Source organism: Oncorhynchus kisutch, unplaced genomic scaffold (assembly GCF_002021735.2).
Source record: "Oncorhynchus kisutch isolate 150728-3 unplaced genomic scaffold, Okis_V2 scaffold906, whole genome shotgun sequence".
In the NCBI taxonomy this organism is placed as follows: domain Eukaryota; kingdom Metazoa; phylum Chordata; class Actinopteri; order Salmoniformes; family Salmonidae; genus Oncorhynchus; species Oncorhynchus kisutch.
The window spans coordinates 52720-74179 of NW_022262851.1; the positions used below are offsets into that span (position 1 = coordinate 52720).

Consider the following 21460-nt stretch of genomic DNA (forward strand, 5'->3'; position numbering starts at 1 on the left):
GGATGAAAAGAACAGGAGAGAGGATGTATTCCAGTAGTTTACTGCAGGGAGAGGGAGATGGATGAAAAGAACAGGAGAGAGGGTGTATTCCAGTAGTTTACTGCAGGGAGATGGATGAAAAGAACAGGAGAGAGGATGTATTCCAGTAGTTTACTGCAGGGAGATGGATGAAAAGAACAGGAGAGAGGATGTATTCCAGTAATTTACTGCAGGGAGATGGATGAAAAGAACAGGAGAGAGGATGTATTCCAGTAGTTTACTGCAGGGAGATGGATGAAAAGAACAGGAGAGAGGGTGTATTCTAGTAGTTTACTGCAGGGAGATGGATGAAAAGAACAGGAGAGAGGATGTATTCCAGTAGTTGACTGCAGGGAGATGGATGAAAAGAACAGGATAGAGGGTGTATTCCAGTAGTTGACTGCAGGGAGAGGGAGATGGATGAAAAGAACAGGAGAGAGGGTGTATTCCAGTAGTTGACTGCAGGGAGATGGATGAAAAGAACAGGAGAGAGGATGTATTCCAGTAGTTTACTGCAGGTAGATGGATGAAAAGAACAGGAGAGAGGGTGTATTCCAGTAGTTTACTGCAGGGAGATGGATGAAAAGAACAGGAGAGAGGATGTATTCCAGTAGTTTACTGCAGGGAGAGGGAGATGGATGAAAAGAACAGGAGAGAGGATGTATTCCAGTAGTTTACTGCAGGGAGAGGGAGATGGATGAAAAGAACAGGAGAGAGGATGTATTCCAGTAGTTTACTGCAGGGAGATGGATGAAAAGAACAGGAGAGAGGATGTATTCCAGTAGTTTACTGCAGGGAGATGGAGATGGATGAAAAGAACAGGAGAGAGGATGTATTCCAGTAGTTTACTGCAGGGAGATGGAGATGGATGAAAAGAACAGGAGAGAGGATGTATTCCAGTAGTTTACTGCAGGGAGAGGGAGATGGATGAAAAGAACAGGAGAGAGGATGTATTCCAGTAGTTTACTGCAGGGAGAGGGAGATGGATGAAAAGAACAGGAGAGAGGATGTATTCCAGTAGTTTACTGCAGGGAGAGGGAGATGGATGAAAAGAACAGGAGAGAGGATGTATTCCAGTAGTTTACTGCAGGGAGATGGATGAAAAGAACAGGAGAGAGGATGTATTCCAGTAGTTTACTGCAGGGAGAGGGATGAAAAGAACAGGAGAGAGGATGTATTCCAGTAGTTTACTGCAGGGAGATGGAGATGGATGAAAAGAACAGGAGAGAGGATGTATTCCAGTAGTTTACTGCAGGGAGAGGGAGATGGATGAAAAGAACAGGAGAGAGGATGTATTCCAGTAGTTTACTGCAGGTAGAGGGATGAAAAGAATAGGAGAGAGGATGTATTCCAGTAGTTTACTGCAGGGAGATGGATGAAAAGAACAGGAGAGACAGAAACAGAGCACAGTGCCTGTGTTTTTCAATAACCATGCTTCCCTCCACCTGGGAACAAGACCAGCTGTTATTTATAGCCAGCCTCCAACAGGCAGGCAGGCAGAGGGACAAACTGTAGCCAACAACTCACCCACCTCTCTAATATGGTGCCTACCCACTATAGATATCAGCTTTGTGTTTCAAGGGAATAAATGTATTGCCACTACTCTTAGCACCTGTTGATGGCAATAAATATCTAGAGGAGTGGAGTAAACATATTGTCTTTGTCTATACTGTACAATATTACAGGATAATAAGCCGTTCCGGATTGTCCCCACCAAAACTGAAACGTTGAGGAAATCAATTCAGCAGAACTCCCATGTTTATTGTCATGTCTTAATTATTTCATTGGGGCCCATAAACATTTTAGAACCTTTTTATAAACATTCAATCATTACAACATTGTAATAAATAATAGATATAGCCTTGCTAAATGTTATCCATGGAAGATAAATACAGGCATTCTCTGTTGACTAGAGGATTATATGAGTGAGGCAGAGCTCTGTCCCAAGAGGAGAAATGAAAACCCCCAGCTATCCTCCACAGGGTTGATCCCCCGTTTACTGCAGATGCTTATAGAATGAAAACATGGCCTTTTCCTCAAACACCCTTTCCAGAGAGAGAGAGAGAGAGAGACCTTTATCTGCTATTTGTATGTGTCTCTAGTCAGCAACTGAATATTAAAATCTCTCCATTGGATCAAATCAAAAACTGATCCCAAAGACAAAACCGGTCAACAATGCAGCCCAGTTGACCAGGGTAGTGCACATCCATACTCTCTACAGTACTTGTGCAACAGACTGCCTACTGATTTCATCTTGCAGCAGACGATGGTCTCACTAGGCCCCGGGGACATGAGGCCCCTTTCCTCTCACAGCCGTGGTGCTCAGCTGCAAGCAGGATCTATTTTCTCTCCTCACAAACCCCACAGGATGTCTCAACACCTCTCAACTCTCCCTGCTGCTCAACTAGAATGAACCAGCAGAATCAACTAGAATGAACCAGCAGAATCAACTAGAATGAACCAGCAGAATGAACCAGCAGAAGCAACTAGAATGAACCAGCGGAAGCAACTAGAATGAACCAGCAGAAGCAACTAGAATGAACCAGCAGAAGCAACTAGAATGAACCAACAGAAGCAACTAGAATGAACCAGCAGAAGCAACTAGAATGAACCAGCAGAAGCAACTAGAATGAACCAGCAGAAGCAACTAGAATGAACCAGCAGAAGCAACTAGAATGAACCAGCAGAAGCAACTAGAATGAACCAGCAGAAGCAACTAGAATGAACCAGCAGAAGCAACTAGAATGAACCAGCAGATTCAACTAGAATGAACCAGCAGAATCAACTAGAATGATGTTGACATGTAAACTATATATTGTCTCCAATGTTTAGTGATAACATTCATAAATTTGCACTATGAGCACTTGTCTCTCACATATTGTTACAGTTGTTGGGTAGCTAGCGAATATTAGCCATATTAGCATAGACGTGACATCAGTCAAAACACCTCCTAATAAAACATGGTATCAAGAACAAGATAAAATGAGCTGAAATGAGCCACCTATGATTCCCCATATGACAGCTTCTTGTCATTGTTGCTAGTTATCTGGCCACCCAGAATCACAACAACACAGACTTCTGCCCCATTGAAGCGTGCGTATCCTTTTCATGACGTTGTCAGCTAACACGTCTATGCATAGCATCAACAACCCAGGGTTTATATACGTCATTGGTATGAATACACCAGTCTCAGGGCTGTTTCTACCTCAGAGGTTTGATAGAACAAGATCTATATTAGTTGCCTGCTAACTAGCTAAATGTCCCCCAAGAGAACAATGTGATCAACCTTTCTGGGAGCCCCTCTCTTTCATTATAAAGGTGTCTGCATGCTTCCCAACAGAAACAGTTTGAGTTTGTGCGTATATTATGACCACATTTGATGACGTTTTTGTTAGTTTTGGACTTGGGTAAGGGTTTTCTCGCTGTTCAGGCGCACAACATTATTTCTTGATGCAAAGCCGAAGTCTACGCTCCTTCGTTGGTGATTGGTCAATAGTAGGGTTCTTCAATAAGGTCTTTGATGCCATTCAATGAGAGACGACTCATTTTCAATGTGCACCAAACATCTTAGATGTAGAATTTCGCGACTTAGATCTTCTTGACAAAACGTCAAAATTAATGACAGATTTCTTGAGTTATCTTAGATTAATTTGGACTATTTTGAGGAAGTGTATACTAGCAGTACTCTTGCCATATTAATTATTTTCAAGAGAAGGCCTTTTAAGGGAGTACGCGGGCACACTGGTTTGTTTTGGGAAGCCGAACTGAAGCATGCTGACGCCTCTCTCTCTCTCTAATTCAATTTCAATTTAAGGGCTTTATTGCCATGGGGAACAAATGTAAACATTGCCAACGCAAGTGAAGTAGATAATAAACAAAAGTAAATAACCAATAAAAATTGACAGTAAACATTACACTGCCAAAAGTTCCTAAACAATAAAGACATTTCAAATGCCATATTATGTGTGAATAGTTAAAGTACAAAGGGAAAATAAATCAACATAAATATGGATTGTATTTACAGTGTGTGTGTGTGTGTGTGTTTGCTTGCAAACATGTTTGTGCTTGTACTCATGCTTGCCTGTCAGATGTACGAAAGAGTGTGTGTGTGGGAGGAGGGGGGGCACTGAGTTAATGTAACTAGTCAGCCCAGTTTTATAAAAGCACATTCACCTCCCTTTATGTGTGGTCGTGTTTGTGTGGTCGCGTAGTGTTTGTTTCTGTTTGAGTGAGATACCATTTGTCTGCCGTCACGTTTGCTTCCTCTACAGTCCTGCACATGTTTTGTCTGGTAGCCGACCCTGAACCATGCCGACATTACTGTCATAGACAGCAGACAAATATACACTACTACTGTTTGATTTGATGCTGAGGTCAGAGTTCACAGATGACAGTTGGATCAGATTATAGTTGAAATGTCTCACTATTCTCCAACAAGATTAAGATCAAACAAATGATCCAATAGGAGTTAATGAGATCAATAAAATCACTGTGGACCAGTGGAAAAGCTTCATCACCATGAGATTCACCATAGTGTTGAGTCTATGTCTCTAAACAAACAGGCACTGGCCTGATATATTAAAACACGAGCAGATGTCTCCTTTTCACACTATTTCCTTCATCATTTCCTCCACAGGTTGATTGACGACCTATCATATGAAGATGTGAAGAAATGCTACAGGGGTTCGGTGAGTAGCAGGTTTCCTCTCTAATGTATTATAGATCATGTCTGTACCTTATTGATTTTGCATCTTGCCTAACAAAGATAAGCCAATTACAGCTGAGTTGGATGCAGGCCAAGTCAATTGTCGATTTCCTATAAGAGTTAAATGATACACTTTATATTGGTTGACCTTTGTACTGCATATGTACTGCACATTCTGGATTGAAGTTCCTTTGACCTTTTCATGAACAATTCATCTGCACTGAGTGATTTTAAGACCTGTGTGGCAGTGAACCCTGTCATTGTTTGCCTTTAGGAGTGGTCCTTTGAGGAGTTTCCTAGTGTTGAGGGTGACTGAGGGTGACCGAGGCTAAGATACAATTTAAACGAGGCATTGTGATCCTGAAATACAAACATGTATTAGATCTGTCTATAGACTTAGACAGATCAAGGTTTGATAGTAGCCTTGAGACTCTATGAAGTATCCCACCTCACTAATCCAGCCCCAACAACTGATTATCTCCAGCCATTCAGATGTAGTACCAGTGATTTGATTGTGTTCTTCAGGCTCAGAACTCAACGGTTATTCAATAGGTGAGGAGGTTATCCATTAACTCAAACACACTCTCTTTTGGCGAGATCAGCAGGCCATCAGGCCAGATTAAAGGAACTGTACCGTAGCTGAGATTATTATCTCCATGTCTCCCGAAGGGGAATATTAAGTAGAGCTGCTGAGCCCCACAGTCACACCAGCTGGCTGCAGATATTAACAGGGGTGACAGTTCTGACTGTCTCATGTGCTTGGTGAGAGAGGAGGGAGGGAGGGGGTGGTGCCTGTGGGCAGCAAGCTGTTATTAAGACAAGGATAGGAGGGTAAGGAGGCGGCAGTATGGGTTGGGCTGGCATGGGGTGAGCATAGGGGGGAGTCACTGTGCACTGTCGTGTTGAAACAGCAAGAGCGAGAGAGGCAGCAAGAGAGAGGCAGGAAGGGAGGACTCAGGGTGTCTGTGTCTGTGGCTGAGAAGGGCAGTGTGTGAGAGTGTGTGTGGTCGGGTTTCAGACCAGTGTTGTAGGTGAGGGAAAGGGCTCAGTGATGGTCTGAGGTGCACACTGTCGGACCGGAGTGGTGTGTGTGTGTGTCTGTCTAACGGAGAACTGCCCCCTCAAACCTACACAAAGGACACCGGTTGACATCTGACTAGTTGGAGGACAGTCTGTGTCTTGCAGTGGGGTCCGCCACGCCGTCGATGTGTGTGTGTGTGTGTGCGGCTGTGTGCGCGGCTCCAGCATGCTGAGTCTGGTGCAGCAGAGCTCTCGTCCTCTGAGAGAGAGGGCGGCCGCCGGTTTGCCGGTGCCGGTGGGAGGGAGGCCAGCCAAGGAACTGCTCATGACTCTGCCCTGTCCCTCTGCTCAGACTGTCAGCAAGTACAACTCGCAGTACCACAAACTCTTCCAGTGCGTTCCGAAGGACGAGATCCTAATGAAAGGTACTGTCAACAACAATGCTACATGCTAACATATGTTGTAGTATCTCTGTATGATGTATGTTTATTTAGGTTAACATGTGACTAGTGCTAGCTACAGTCACATGCTAGTGACTGTAGCATGTCTGTAGCTTACTGTCTATATGCTGTGCATTGACTTCAGGCTATCGCCCTATTAGCTCCATATGCTGTGTTTATGTACCGTTGGCTAACTTGCTAGCTATGGTAGCATCTATTTTTTTCCCATGGCAAAAATGAAAACAAAAAAGAAACACACTTAACACCTGTTGTATGTCAAATATTGTGAGCTACAGATGGAAAATAAATACATGTGACTCTGGATGACATAATGATGTTTGTTTCCAACATTAGGGCTGTTTTCCTAAAGAAGTTAAATCCACTTTGTGTTTTGTTCCCTTACCATGATACTACGAGTATTGCACTACTGGTATTGTCCCAGCCCTAATTCTATTATTGGTAGAAGTACTTTCACTGTCAAATGTTGTTGTCTGTAATATGTATATCGTTTCTTATGTTTCTGTCCCCACATAGTGTATGAGTTTGTCTTTTTTGTTTTTGGAACTCTATTGGCTACTCAGTGTGTTTGAAACCATCTTTCTGAGTTTCTGGTAAGGATTTCTGGTAATGGTTTCTGGTAAGGATTTCTGGTAATGGTTTCTGGTAATGGTTTCTGGTAAGGATTTCTGGTAAGGATTTCTGGTAATGGTTTCTGGGAAGGATTTCTGGTAATGGTTTCTGGGAAGGATTTCTGGTAATGGTTTCTGGTAAGGATTTCTGGTAATGGTTTCTGGTAAGGATTTCTGGTAATTGTTTCTGGTAAGGGTAACCAGTCCTCAGGCCCTGAACAGGAAGTTGTATGGTTTGAGGTCAGGTTATGCATATTAGGTCAGGGTTGGGTTTCCTTAAAGCATCGTTCCACTAAGATCAACTTTCGTCCATTTAGATTCAATGGAATTAAGATGATCGTAGTGCTAAAATGCTTTAGTGAGACACAGCCCTGTTCTATTTGAGACTATGGGTAAAGTGATGATGGTACATAGTCTTCATCTGTTTAACGGAGATGTACCAGTTACTTTATTCAATGCCTATGAACCTATTTTAGAAGCATCTATAGGCCAAGTCAAAGATACATGAGCTATAATTATATATAATATATGCTGTTTAGCAAAGCCACTTAGTCATGTGTGCATACATTTTTAGTGAGAATCAACAAACAGTGTTAGCAATGTGCTTGTCTTGAGTTAGCAGCTATTTTGAACCTGTTTATGTCTCCTCTCCCTCAGTATACTCCTGCGCTCTGCTCCGAGACATCCTGCTGCAAGGCCGTCTTTATATCTCCAGGAACTGGCTGTGTTTCTATGCCAACCTCTTTGGCAAGGACATCAAGGTAAGTCAAGGCCTGGCAGATAATAGACAGATCGTCAATAATTAATAATATATAACACTTTTATCTGAGTTCATACATCTTAGAATGTGTGACCCCAGCTGGAACAAACCCACAACCCTGACATTGCTAGCACCACACTAATACCAGCTGAGCCACACAGGACCGCAGGACCCTCGATATCTAGATGGACAGACAGAGAGAAGTAGACAGGACCGCAGGACCCTTGATATCTAGATGGACAGACAGAGAGAAGAGAAGTAGACAGGACTGCGATATCTAGATGGACAGACATAGAGAAGTAGACAGGACCACAGGACCCTCGATATCTAGATTGACAGACAGAGAGAAGTAGACAGGACCGCAGGACGACGATATCTAGATGGACAGACATAGAGAAGTAGACAGGACCACAGGACCCTCGATATCTAGATTGACAGACATAGAGAAGTAGACAGGACCACAGGACCCTCGATATCTAGATGGACAGACATAGAGAAGTAGACAGGACCACAGGACCCTCGATATCTAGATGGACAGACATCGAGAAGTAGACAGGACCACAGGACCCTCGATATCTAGATGGACAGACAGAGAGAAGTAGACAGGACCGCAGGACCCTCGATATCTAGATGGACGTACAGAGAGAAGTAGACAGGACTGTGATATCTAGATGGACAGACAGAGAGAAGTAGACAGGACCGCAGGACCCTTGATATCTAGATGGACGGACAGAGAGAAGTAGTCCAAGTCCAACTATGTCACTACTCACCTTCAACCGTGCCCACTTCCAATTAGAACAATGTGCTGGGAGCTGTTAGTCAGGCAGCTGATAGAGCTGTTAGTCAGGCAACTGATGGAGCTGTTAGCCAGGCAGCTGATAGAGCTGTTAGTCAGGCAGCTGATAGAGCTGTTAGTCAGGCAGCTGATAGAGCTGTTAGTCAGGCAGCTGATAGAGCTGTTAGTCAGGCAACTGATAGAGCTGCTAGTCAGGCAGCTGATAGAGCTGTTAGTCAGGCAGCTGATAGAGCTGTTAGTCAGGCAGCTGATAGAGCTGTTAGTCAGGCAGCTGATAGAGCTGTTAGTCAGGCAGCTGATAGAGCTGTTAGTCAGGCAGCTGATAGAGCTGTTAGTCAGGCAGCTGATAGAGCTGTTAGTCAGGCAACTGATAGAGCTGTTAGTCAGGCAGCTGATAGAGCTGTTAGTCAGGCAGCTGATGGAGCTGTTAGTCAGGCAGCTGATAGAGCTGTTAGTCAGGCAGCTGATAGAGCTGTTAGTCAGGCAACTGATGGAGCTGTTAGTCAGGCAGCTGATAGAGCTGTTAGTCAGGCAGCTGATAGAGCTGTTAGCCAGGCAGCTGATAGAGCTGTTAGTCAGGCAGCTGATAGAGCTGTTAGTCAGGCAACTGATGGAGCTGTTAGCCAGGCAGCTGATAGAGCTGTTAGTCAGGCAACTGATGGAGCTGTTAGCCAGGCAGCTGATAGAGCTGTTAGTCAGGCAACTGATGGAGCTGTTAGCCAGGCAGCCGACGGAGCTGTTAGTCAGGCAGCTGATAGAGCTGTTAGTCAGGCAACTGATGGAGCTGTTAGCCAGGCAGCCGACGGAGCTGTTAGTCAGGCAACTGATGGAGCTGTTAGCCAGGCAGCCGACGGAGCTGTTAGTCAGGCAGCTGATAGAGCTGTTAGTCAGGCAGCTGATAGAGCTGTTAGTCAGGCAGCTGATAGAGCTGTTAGTCAGGCAGCTGATAGAGCTGTTAGTCAGGCAGCCGACGGAGCTGTTAGTCAGGCAACTGATGGAGCTGTTAGCCAGGCAGCCGACGGAGCTGTTAGTCAGGCAGCTGATAGAGCTGTTAGTCAGGCAGCTGATAGAGCTGTTAGTCAGGCAGCTGATAGAGCTGTTAGTCAGGCAGCTGATAGAGCTGTTAGTCAGGCAGCTGATAGAGCTGTTAGTCAGGCAGCTGATAGAGCTGTTAGTCAGGCAGCTGATAGAGCTGTTAGTCAGGCAGCTGATAGAGCTGTTAGTCAGGCAGCTGATAGAGCTGTTAGTCAGGCAGCCGACGGAGCTGTTAGTCAGGCAGCTGATAGAGCTGTTAGTCAGGCAGCTGATAGAGCTGTTAGTCAGGCAGCTGATGGAGCTGTTAGCCAGGCAGCCGACGGAGCTGTTATTCAGGCAGCTGATAGAGCTGTTATTCAGGCAGCTGATAGAGCTGTTATTCAGGCAGCTGATAGAGCTGTTAGTCAGGCAGCTGATAGAGATGTTAGTCAGGCAGCTGATAGAGCTGTTAGCCAGGCAGCTGATAGAGCTGTTAGTCAGGCAGCTGATAGAGCTGTTAGTCAGGCAGCTGATAGAGCTGTTAGTCAGGCAGCTGATAGAGCTGTTAGTCAGGCAGCTGATAGAGCTGTTAGCCAGGCAGCTGATAGAGCTGTTATTCAGGCAGCTGATAGAGCTGTTAGTCAGGCAGCTGATAGAGCTGTTAGTCAGGCAGCTGATAGAGCTGTTAGTCAGGCAGCTGATAGAGCTGTTATTCAGGCAGCTGATAGAGCTGTTAGTCAGGCAGCTGATGGAGCTGTTAGTCAGGCAGCCGACGGAGCTGTTAGTCAGGCAGCTGACGGAGAGGCAGCCGATGGGCTTGATTTGCTCATGGAGAATCAAATCAAAGTGTGTGTGTGTGTGTGTGCTTACGCATGCACACGCACGCACACACACACACACTTTGATTTGATTCTCCATGAGCAAATCAAGCCCATCGGCTGCCTCTCCGTCAGCTGCCTGACTAACAGCTCCGTGTGTGTGCAGGTTTTCAGGGAATTTATGTCAATCATGAAGCTCATCTGTAGTGCAGGAAAATTCTCAGCAACAAAAGAGTGATCAAATTAAGACCTGGCACCTGTCTCTCCTGCCTCTGGCCTCTGCAATAAGCTGGTTAGTCAGAGTGCATTCCCAGCATTCTATCTGCAACTAGACACATATCCTCCTTATTCTGCCCCTTCTCTCCAGCATCAGGGGCTTTCCCCTCCTTTATTCTGCCCCTTCTCTCCAGCATCAGGGGCTCTCCCCTCCTTTATTCTGCCCCTTCTCTCCAGCATCAGGGGCTTTCCCCTCCTTTATTCTGCCACTTCTCTCCAGCATCAGGGGCTTTACCCTACTTTATTCTGCCCCTTCTCTCCAGCATCAGGGGCTTTCCCCTCCTTTATTCTGCCCCTTCTCTCCTCCAACCAACTGTAATCCAACCCCGCTCTCTCTCTCTCTCCCTCTTTCTCTCTGGCATTCCCCCATCCGTGTCTCCTTCTGTTTAACTTTAAAACCATTTTGTCCCGAACCTGCCTCTCCAGTTAGTCCCCCGTGTCTGGTCCAGTTAGTCCCCCGTGTCTGGTCCAGTTAGTCCCCCGTGTCTGGTCCAGTATGTCCCCCCGTGTCTGGTCCAGTATGTCCCCCGTGTCTGGTCCAGTATGTCCCCCGTGTCTGGTCCAGTATGTCCCCCGTGTCTGGTCCAGTTAGTCCCCCGTGTCTGGTCCAGTTAGTCCCCCGTGTCTGGTCCAGTTAGTCCCCCGTGTCTGGTACAGTATGCCCCCCCATGTCTGGTACAGTATGCCCCCCCGTGTCTGGTCCAGTAAGTCCCCCCCTGTGTCTGGTCCAGTTAGTCCCCCCGTGTCTGGTACAGTAAGCCCCCCCGTGTCTCGTCCAGCATGCCCCCCTGTGTCTGGTACAGTAAGTCCCCCCGTGTCTGGTCCAGCATGCTCCCCTGTGTCTGCTCCAGTTAGTCCCCCGTGTCTGCTCCAGTTAGTCCCCCGTGTCTGGTACAGTATGTCGCCCCGTGTCTGGTCCAGCATGCCCCCCTGTGGCTGGTACAGTAAGTCCCCCCGTGTCTGGTCCAGCATGCCCCCCTGTGGCTGGTCCAGTAAGTCTCCCCCGTGTCTGGTCCAGTTAGTCCCCCCGTGTCTGGTCCAGTTAGTCCCCCCGTGTCTGGTCCAGTTAGTCCCCCCGTGTCTGGTACAGTTAGTCCCCCCGTGTCTGGTACAATAAGTCCCCCCGTGTCTGGTCCAGCATGCTCCCCTGTGTCTGCTCCAGTTAGTCCCCTGTGTCTGCTCCAGTTAGTCCCCCGTGTCTGGTCCAGTATGTCCCCCGTGTCTGGTACAGTTAGTCCCCCCGTGTCTGGTACAGTATGTCCCCCCCGTGTCTGGTCCAGCATGCCCCCCTGTGGCTGGTACAGTATGCCCCCCTGTGGCTGGTACAGTAAGTCCCCCCGTGTCTGGTCCAGCATGCCCCCTGTGTCTGGTACAGTTAGACCCCCTCTCTGGTACAGTATGTCCCCTGTGTCTGGTCCAGTATGTCCCCCCGTGTCTGATCAAGTATGTCCCCTGTGTCTGGTACAGTTATACCCCCTCTCTACAAGGTATAATATTGTGTCCTCTTTTTTCCCACCTCTTTCCCCCATCATAGGTTGCTATCCCCGTGGTCTCTGTGAGGCTGGTAAAGAAGCACAAAACAGCAGGTCTGGTGCCCAACGGCCTAGCCATCACCACAGATACCAGTCAGAAGGTGAGCGTTAGCCTCTTAGCACCTCTGGGCACAGTGAATGGAAACATGACTAACTGGCATTAGTGCTGCACCACGTTCTTTCCACCAAGCACAGGTAGATGGAAAATAAACAACACCTCATGCAAACATGCTAAGCTAGTGCAAGTCAGCGCATGGTTCGGTAACACTGAAAGGGTGTCAAGGTCACAGTCTATTTTGGTAGTGTCCCTTCTTGGTTCCCTTTCCAGTGTGTGGGAGATAGAATGGTTCACCTGCCTGCTCCTTTACATTGGAGCAGGTTTCTTATTACTCTGTAATCTTAATGTGTTGTGGAATCTGTTGTATATGTATTGTAATGTTTTATAATTGTATAACTGCCTTAATTTTGCTGGAACCCAGGAAGAGTAGCAGCAAATGGGGATCCATAATAAATACAAATCTTTGATTTCTGATATTTTATGACTGTCTATTGTCTGGTAAGTGATTTAAGGATTCCTACTCTCTCATTGAAAATGAATTATGAAAGAGTGGTGTTTTCAGTAGAGGTACAGTACAGCCACCATGTAAGAGGAATGGAGTATCACTATTGAAATATCCTCTGTCAGTGTACTAGATTAAGCCTTCATCTGTCAAATATAATCCGTGGTAGATTGAGTTACTGTTCACAATATCTATTTAGAGAAAATTGCATTCCTGGTAATGAGTTGATGTCCTAATGGATCTTATAAATGTTCCTGACATCGGGTTTTATGAGTACATGATGAAATGCTTAATACGTGTTTACATGTGTGCATGCATGAGTGTGAGCGTACGTGAGTGTGTATGCTTTCATTCACATTTGAATTGGCTAATGCTCTTTCTCTCCCTTGCTCTCTCCCTCGCTCTCCCTCTCTCTCCCCCTGTCCGTCTGTCCTGCAGTATGTCTTTGTGTCTCTGCTGTCCAGGGACAGTGTGTATGATGTGCTCCGGAGGATCTGCACACACCTTCAGGTCAGAGAACACACTCACCCACACACACACCTTCAGGTCAGAGAACACACTCACCCACACACACACCTTCAGGTCAGAGAACACACTCACCCACACACACACCTTCAGGTCAGAGAACACACTCACCCACACACACACCTTCAGGTCAGAGAACACACACACGCACTCACCCACACACACACACAACCACACACACACATCCAGGTCAGAGAACACACACACTCATCCACACACACACAACCACACACACTGGCTACCACTACACACACATCCAGGTCAGAGAACACACACACTCACTCACCCACACACACAACCACACACACTGGCTACCACTACACACACACACATCCAGGTCAGAGAACACACACACACACACTCACCCACACACACAACTACACACACTGGCTACCACTACACACACAAACATCGAGGTCAGAGAACACACACACTCACCCACACACACACACACACAACCACACACACTGGCTACCACTACACACACAAACATCGAGGTCAGAGAACACACACACACACACACTCACAAACACACACACATCCAGGTCAGAGAACTTACACACTCATCCACACACGCACACACACACTCACCCACACACAACCACACACACTGGCTACCACTACACACACACACATCCAGGTCAGAGAACACACACACTCATCCACACACACACAACCACACACACTGGCTACCACTACACACACACACATCCAGGTCAGAGAACACACACACACTCACACACACACACACACTCACACACACACACACACACACACACACACACACACACACACACTCACCCACACACACATCCAGGTCAGAGAACACACACACACTCACACACACACACACACACACACACACACACACACACACACACACACACACACACACACACACACACACATCTACCACTGAACCAGCTCACTCCCACATCATCAGGTCTATAAGCCTTAAAAGTGTACAGACTGTAAAATAGTGTACTGAATATTTCCCATATCTCATCGTTCCCTCTCCAGGTCAATGGGAAGAGTCTGAGCTTGAAACACTACATGGAGGTTCCCCATACCTTATCTCTGGTAAGTGAGCTTAGAACTCTGGCCCCTCACTCCAGACTGATCCATGTCTCTTATTGGTTAGAATATTGACCAACTCCAGACTGATCCATGTCTCTTATTGGTTAGAGCATTGACCAACTCCAGACTGATCATTGTCTCTTATTGGTTAGAATATTGGTCAACTCCAGACTGATCCCTGTCTCTTATTGGTTAGAATATTGACCAACCATAATGTACAACATTATTATTTTGAATAGTACTGACGTCAAATGGGAGAACCAAGGACACGGGTGGTTCCTAATGTTGTAAGAATCTCGCTAATGTTTACAGAACAACTGGTTCTGCGAGATTAGGATCAGGATTTCCAATTGTAACAGTAAGCATCTGTAACAAAATGGATGACTGCAGTATAGATGTTATTATGAGTACATGTTGCATGAATTGCTAAGGCATAATAATATGAAAGTGTGTATTGTTATTTTAGATGTAGATGTACCTGTCTATTAATGCTATGCATTATATCATTGTATGTAGTTCTATCCTTCAGCTGTAATTGTCTAACAATGTTATGTATTATGTCAACGGGGAGCAACTGCGTCCCTTCATGAGGAATTCAGATTTTATGTGGCCCCCACCCACATCAAAGTTGCCCATCCCTGATCTGCTTGATTTCTGGATTTAGTCAATGTATTATTTAATGTCTTAGTTAAGGTCTTAGTTAACGTCTTAGTTTAACGTCTTAGTTAATGGCTTGTGATGAATAACGCAGGAACTACAGTATTTCAAAAGATAACGATATTTTCAGAATCTCCATTATTGGGGTAACGTCTGTGTCATAACCTATAAGACATGTTTGGGGTAATGCCTGTGTCATAAGCTATAAGACATGTTTGGGGTAATGCCTGTGTCATAACCTATAAGACATGTTTGAGGTAACGCCTGTGTCATAACCTATAAGACATATTTGGGGTAAGGTCTGTGTCATAACCTATAAGACATATTTGGGGTAAGGTCTGTGTCATAACCTATAAGACATGTTTGAGGTAACGCCTGTGTCATAACCTATGACATGTTTGGTGTAACATCTGTGTCATAACCTATAAGACATGTTTGGGGTAACGTCTGTCTCATAAGCTATAAGACATGTTTGGTGTAACGTCTGTGTCATAACCTATAAGACATGTTTGGGGTAACGTCTGTCTCATAAGCTATAAGACATGTTTGGGGTAACGTCTGTCTCATAAGCTATAAGACATTCTGTTTTTCCTTGTGTTGCTGCTCCTCCACTAAACACAGAACCATTAGCAGTGCTGGGCTTTGTGTCAAATTGATTCTCTACTGAAATAACATCTATTAGCCTGTGGTTAAGATAAGAAGTCTGTTGTGGTTAACAAGGAAATGTCTGGTCTGTATATCAAGCTTACTTACAAGCTATAAAGCTGTACCATCTACAATCTGAGTCTGTAATTGCAGTCATTCGAATGCAGCTGTTACATTGAAAATAACCAAAACCAAAACAGAAAGGATGTGTGTGTGTCCTACTGCTGTGTTCCACCTGCTGTCCTACTGCTGTGTTCCACCCGCTGTCCTACTGCTGTGTTCCACCCGCTGTCCTACTGCTGTGCCCTACTGCTACCCTATTATAGTCTAAAAAGGATTCATCATAATCATAATAAATAATGAATGTTTTTCTAAAGTGTATGTACTGTATTTGTTATGAATCAATATCCGTATGTAACCTTGTCTCTAGATATGTAAGAGTAGGCTGACCCAAGTCTGCCATGGCCATGCCCCTCTGTGACCTTCAACAATGACCTTATCAATGACTTCCTGGGAAAAAATGGAAGTAATCAATATTTGGTCCATTGTCATCTGACTCTTACTCTGTCTCAATGACTATTCTCCTGAGTGGGCCCACACGATGCAGCCATCTTGTATGACAGTTGACCTTCGTAACATCTGAATGTAATGGGTGTAATGGGTATTAATAATGTCTAATTCATATGTCATAGGTTGATTATGGATGGATGGATATAGGTATGTTCAGTACTAGTCAAAAGCTTTAGAACGCCTACTCATTCAAGGGTTTTTCTTTATTTTTACTATTTTCTACATTGTAGAATAATAGTAAAGACATCAAACTATGAAATAACACATGGAATCATGTAGTAACCAAAAAAGTGTTAAATAAATGAAAAATATGTTTTATATTTGAGATTCTTCAAAGTAGCCACCCTATGCCTTGATGACAGCTTTGCACACTTTTGGCATTCTCTCACCCAGCTTCATGAGGTAGTCACCTGGAATGTATTTCAAATAACAGGTGTGCCTTGCTAAAAGTTCATTTGTGGAATTTCTTTCCTTCTTAATGCGTTGACTCAACTGATGAGCCAATCAGTTGAGTTGTGAGAAGGTAGGGGTGGTATACAGAAGATCAAGTCCATATTCTGGCAAGAACATCTCAAATAATCAGAGAGGAAGACAGTCCATCATTACTTTAAGACATGAAGGTCAGTCAATCTGGAAAATTTCAAGAACTTTGAATGTTTCTTCAAGTGCAGTCGCAAAAACCATCAAGCGCTATGATGAAACTGGCTCTCATGAGGACCGCCACAGGAAAGGAAGACCCAGAGTTACCTCTGCTGCAGAGGATAAGTTCATTAATTACCAGCCTCAGAAATCAGCAATTAACTGCACCTCAGATTGCACCTCACAGAGTTCAAGTAGCAGACGCATCTCAACATCAGCTGTTCAGAGGTGACTGTGTCAATCAGGCCTTCATGGTCAAATTGCTGCAAAGAAACCACTACTAAAGGACACCAATAAGAAGAAGAGACTTGCTTGGGCCAAGAAACATGAGCAATTGACATTAGACCGGTGGAAATCTGTCATTTGGTCTGATGAGTCCAAATTTGCGATTTTTGGTTCCAACCGCCGTGTCTTTGTGAGACGCCGGTGAACGGAGGTGTGATGGTGCTTTGCTGGTGACACTGGTGAGTTATTTAGAATTCAAAGCACACTTAGCCATGCTGGTTATCACAGCATTCTGCAATGATACGCCATCCCATCTGGTTTGCGCTTAGGGGGAATGTCATTTGTTTTTCAACAGGACAATATCCTGACACACCTCCAGGCTGAACAAGAGCTATTTGACCAAGAAAAAGAGCGATGGAGTGCTGCATCAGATGACCTCGCCTCTACAATCACCCGACTTCAACACAATTGAGATGGTTTGGGATGAGTTGGACCGCAGATTGAAGGAAAAGCAGCCAACAAGTGCTTAGCATATGTGGGAACTCCCTCAAGACTGTTGGAAAAGCATTCCAGGTGACTACCTCATGAAGCTGGTTGAGAGAATGCAAAGCTGCCATTAAGGCAAAGGGTGACTACTTTGACGAATCTAAAATATATTTGGATTTTTTTAAAGCATTTTATTTTGTTGCTACATGTGCATTTGATAGTTTTGATGTCTTCACTATTATTCTAAAATGTAGAAAATAATAAAAATAAATAAATAAAATAAAAAACCTTGAATGACCAGGTGTGTCCAAACTTTTGACTGTTACTGTAGATAAACTGTATAGCATTGAGAGAGTGGAACACTTTCTTTCCTGAAGATTTGGTCCATTCAGATCAATAATGCCTCGCACATCTCTGATTCAGAGGGGTTGGATTAAATGTGGAGGACACATTTCAGTTGAGTGGATTCAGTTGGACAACTGACTAGGTATCCTCCTTTCCTTTCTATACCTCCAGGATGAGTTCCCGGTGGTGGATGAGTTCCCGGGGGCGGATGAGTATCCTCCGGTGCTGAAGTGGAGGAGAAAACCCTCTGTGGTGTCCGTGTCCTCGTCCCTCCCTGACCTCCTGGGTAGCTCCACCGGTAGTCTGACTGCGGTGGACTCCTCCTTCCAGCCAGACCAGCCTCTGGAAGGTGAGAAGGGAGGACAACCTGGACCAACATTGGTTTATGCTGTATTATAGCCAACTCTTGTTTGGCATGAGAATGACCGTAGGGGTTTGGTAAGACGACAAAAGCAGATCTGGGACCAGGCTAGGGACAACCTCTTTTTCGTGTATTTAATTTCACAAAGGATGACAAACTGACAGATACAATGTCGAACACAGCATTTCTCATGAATTGCATAATATCATAATAGCCATGTCTATTGAGGCTATGCCACATGAGGTGAGCGCTGCGTTTTTTCTGGTGCATTAAGAGATTGGAGGTGTTCAGCTTTGTCCACTGCTGGCCGGAGTTATCCATTGATGTTAGCTGGTGGGGGCTGAGCCATCACATGTTTGCGGAATGTTCAAATCCCTGATTATGTGTAGGAGGGGAACTGGGAAGGGATGTGTTTGGATGGGCACAACCCTCTGATTCAGTACAGGATTAAACACCAAATGGAGATTTTAGCATGTGGGGACTTGTTCTGCCCAACTACTGTGTCCTGCTACTGTAACCTACAACTGTACCCTACTACTGTATCCTACTACTGTGCCCTATTGAACCCTACTACTGTGCCCTACTGAACCCTACTACTGTGCCCTACTGAACCCTACTACTGTACCCTACTACTGTGCCCTATTGTACCCTACTACTGTACCTTACAAACTGTACCCTACTACTGTACCTTACAAACTGTACCCTACTGCTGTACCCTACAAACGGTGCCCTACTGCTGTACCCTACAAACTGTACCCTACTACTGTGCCCTACTAAACCCTACTACTGTGCCCTACTGAACCCATACACTGTGCCCTACTGAACCCTACTACTGTACCTTACAAACTGTACCCTACAAACTGTGCCCTACAAACTGTACCCTACTGCTGTACCCTACTGCTGTACCCTACAAACTGTACCCTACTGCTGTACCCTACTACTGTACCCTACTGCTGTACCCTACTGCTGTACCCTACTACTGTACCCTACTGCTGGCTACATTTAGATGATCTGAAAGAGACTTGGATAAACTGCCCAGTTATGTATACACTACATAACACTACTATTGTCTCATAATTGTGACGTCTGTATGCAGGCTTTACTATGACATAAATCACCTCCAAGTGATTTTAATTTGGGACATCTGTTCCAATGTATTCCCACGCATTATAGAGATTTATTATATAAACTAATTTAAGCAAGGTTTGAAATGATTATATTTTAGTCTAATATTATATCTGTTTGGTCTTCTTGGGGTCAATTTGCAGTCTACAAATGATTAGTCATTATGTTCCAGCCCCCTGACCATCCGCTGAAGAAGAAATGGTCCCGCGGCTAAATGTAGTTGATGATCCCTGATATAGGACAGTCTGCCTCTACCTCTCCTCTAGTGGACTGTTTAAGATGTGTTTACTATGTGGTTACTATGACGTAACTGTCTGGGGTTGCATAAGAGTTGGAAAACCTGAGTGTAATAAACACTTTGACCCACTTGCATACATACAATACTTTTGCACAGCCAGATGTGGTCAAATATATATTAGCTTCCTTGCACTTTACAATGAGGTGTAATGGAGCAGAATGTGGCACCTGCAACTTACCACAATATATTGATGGCATCTGTAAGCAACAATACACTATCTACTATGTAGTCTATTAGATGGCTATATTAATGTGTGTGTGTGCGTGTGTTGTAGACCGGGGCTTAGAGACAGAGAAGATCCTACTAACAGAGCCTGTTCCAGAGCTGGGCCCGATGGAATATCAGCTTCTCAAGTTCTTCATCATACTGTAACTATTTCCATGCCCCACAACTGGCTTCGAACACCTTGTGTTGTTGAATAAATATACATTCATTGGCAGCATTATGCTCAACATTTTTTTGCCCGATTTTTATCTGTGAAATCAAATCTGAACAAGGCCTAATTTAATATTATAAAATGGATATGATCACATAAAAAAATCCAGTTATACCTCCACCTAGTGTAAACACACACTTGGTACATCCAATAAACCTTATTGTCCATTACTTCAGAATCATCCTCCTCATCCTGTCTTCCTGTTACCTGGCCTTCCGTGTCTGCAGCCTGGAGCACCAGCTGTCCTTCCTCAACAACCCAACACGCCCCCCCCGAGAGAGGTGAGATGGGGCCAGACTTAACTTTAGCCAAGTGTGTGTGTAACTTTTGATTTAACTGTTTTGTCATTCTGTTTCATACTACTGCTAATAATAATAGTAATAATAATAATGATAAACTGTTAAGTTTATTAAATTAGGATTCCACCCTCAGAAAATCCTGTTCATAACTGTTATTCAAATGTCACATTTTTGGAGGGAAAGCTATTTTACTGACAATTCTATTGTCTGGTCTCTTCCTCCTAGGTAAGTGCTGCTCTGCACTGTGATCCAATACCACTTGACCGTCTCCCTTTACGGACACATTCCTCTCTGTGACCACCTCCAGACTATGCAAACAGACTATTTATTTTTCAGGATTTTACTTCACTGTAGACTAGAAGAGGGCAAACCCCCAACTCCACCATTTTGTTGTAGGTCAAAGACAATGGCAGGTGAAAGACAATGGGCAGGCCAATTGAAGAGCCAGAAAACTACACTCAAACCAATTGTGGATGGACTGAAAAGCCCGGGATTGGTGGAAATGGTTGGGAGTCAGGACTGGGAAGGACTCTGATTGGTGGAGGGATTGGTCTGAATGGTTTTTATTGAAGATTTCTGGACATGTTCACCAACATTAGAGTCAACTGTGTTTTTTCCCTCCTGTCAACTTAACCAGGAATGAACTACAGGACTTCAGAGAAAAGTGTGTGTGTGTGTTACTTTCAAGGAAAGGATTTGGATGCATTAACACACTGACAGTGGAAGAAGCCAATATCGTTGGCTTTACAGATTTTTTTTTTAAATGAACTTATGAGGATCAGTCTACTATTTCAAATGTTCATCATCATCAATGAAGTCTAACTATGTTGCCATTCTAACAGCTTATTCCTGTAAACAGTGCAATACATTATGCAAAGTATCCAGCCTAGACTCACTTTTAAAATGTTGAAATATTGTCCTTTAACTCTGTTTGTGGTATCATGACACCCAGGTTATGTTTACCAAAATGGGTAGGATGGTACTCTTTCATGTCTGAAAAATAATTTGGTATAACATCTTGTCTTTTGTTTTAATTNTTTATTAAATTAGGATTCCACCCTCAGAAAATCCTGTTCATAACTGTTATTCAAATGTCACATTTTTGGAGGGAAAGCTATTTTACTGACAATTCTATTGTCTGGTCTCTTCCTCCTAGGTAAGTGCTGCTCTGCACTGTGATCCAATACCACTTGACCGTCTCCCT

The 21460-nt window shown here is 44.6% G+C and overlaps 1 protein-coding gene across 8 annotated transcripts in view; it reads left to right on the plus strand.

The window, feature by feature from the left end:
• Positions 1-21083, plus strand: part of LOC109877981 (GRAM domain-containing protein 2A) — a 36669-nt gene extending 15586 nt beyond the window's left edge. For 2 of the 8 annotated variants that reach the window (XM_031816971.1, XM_031816970.1), the window contains exons 3-12: positions 4655-4706; positions 6096-6168; positions 7470-7573; positions 12011-12109; positions 13007-13078; positions 14114-14173; positions 17909-18086; positions 19796-19889; positions 20134-20238; positions 20593-21080. In XM_031816971.1, the coding sequence (XP_031672831.1) occupies positions 4655-4706; positions 6096-6168; positions 7470-7573; positions 12011-12109; positions 13007-13078; positions 14114-14173; positions 17909-18086; positions 19796-19889; positions 20134-20238; positions 20593-20791 (1036 nt within the window). In that variant the 3' untranslated portion in view covers positions 20792-21080. Of the gene's footprint in view, positions 1-4654; positions 4707-5894; positions 6169-7469; positions 7574-12010; positions 12110-13006; positions 13079-14113; positions 14174-17908; positions 18087-19795; positions 19890-20133; positions 20239-20481 lie in introns of all 8 variants that reach the window. The other 6 variants (XM_031816966.1, XM_031816965.1, XM_031816963.1 and 3 more) reach the window with 5 other exon arrangements.
• Positions 21084-21460: the final 377 nt, after the last annotated feature.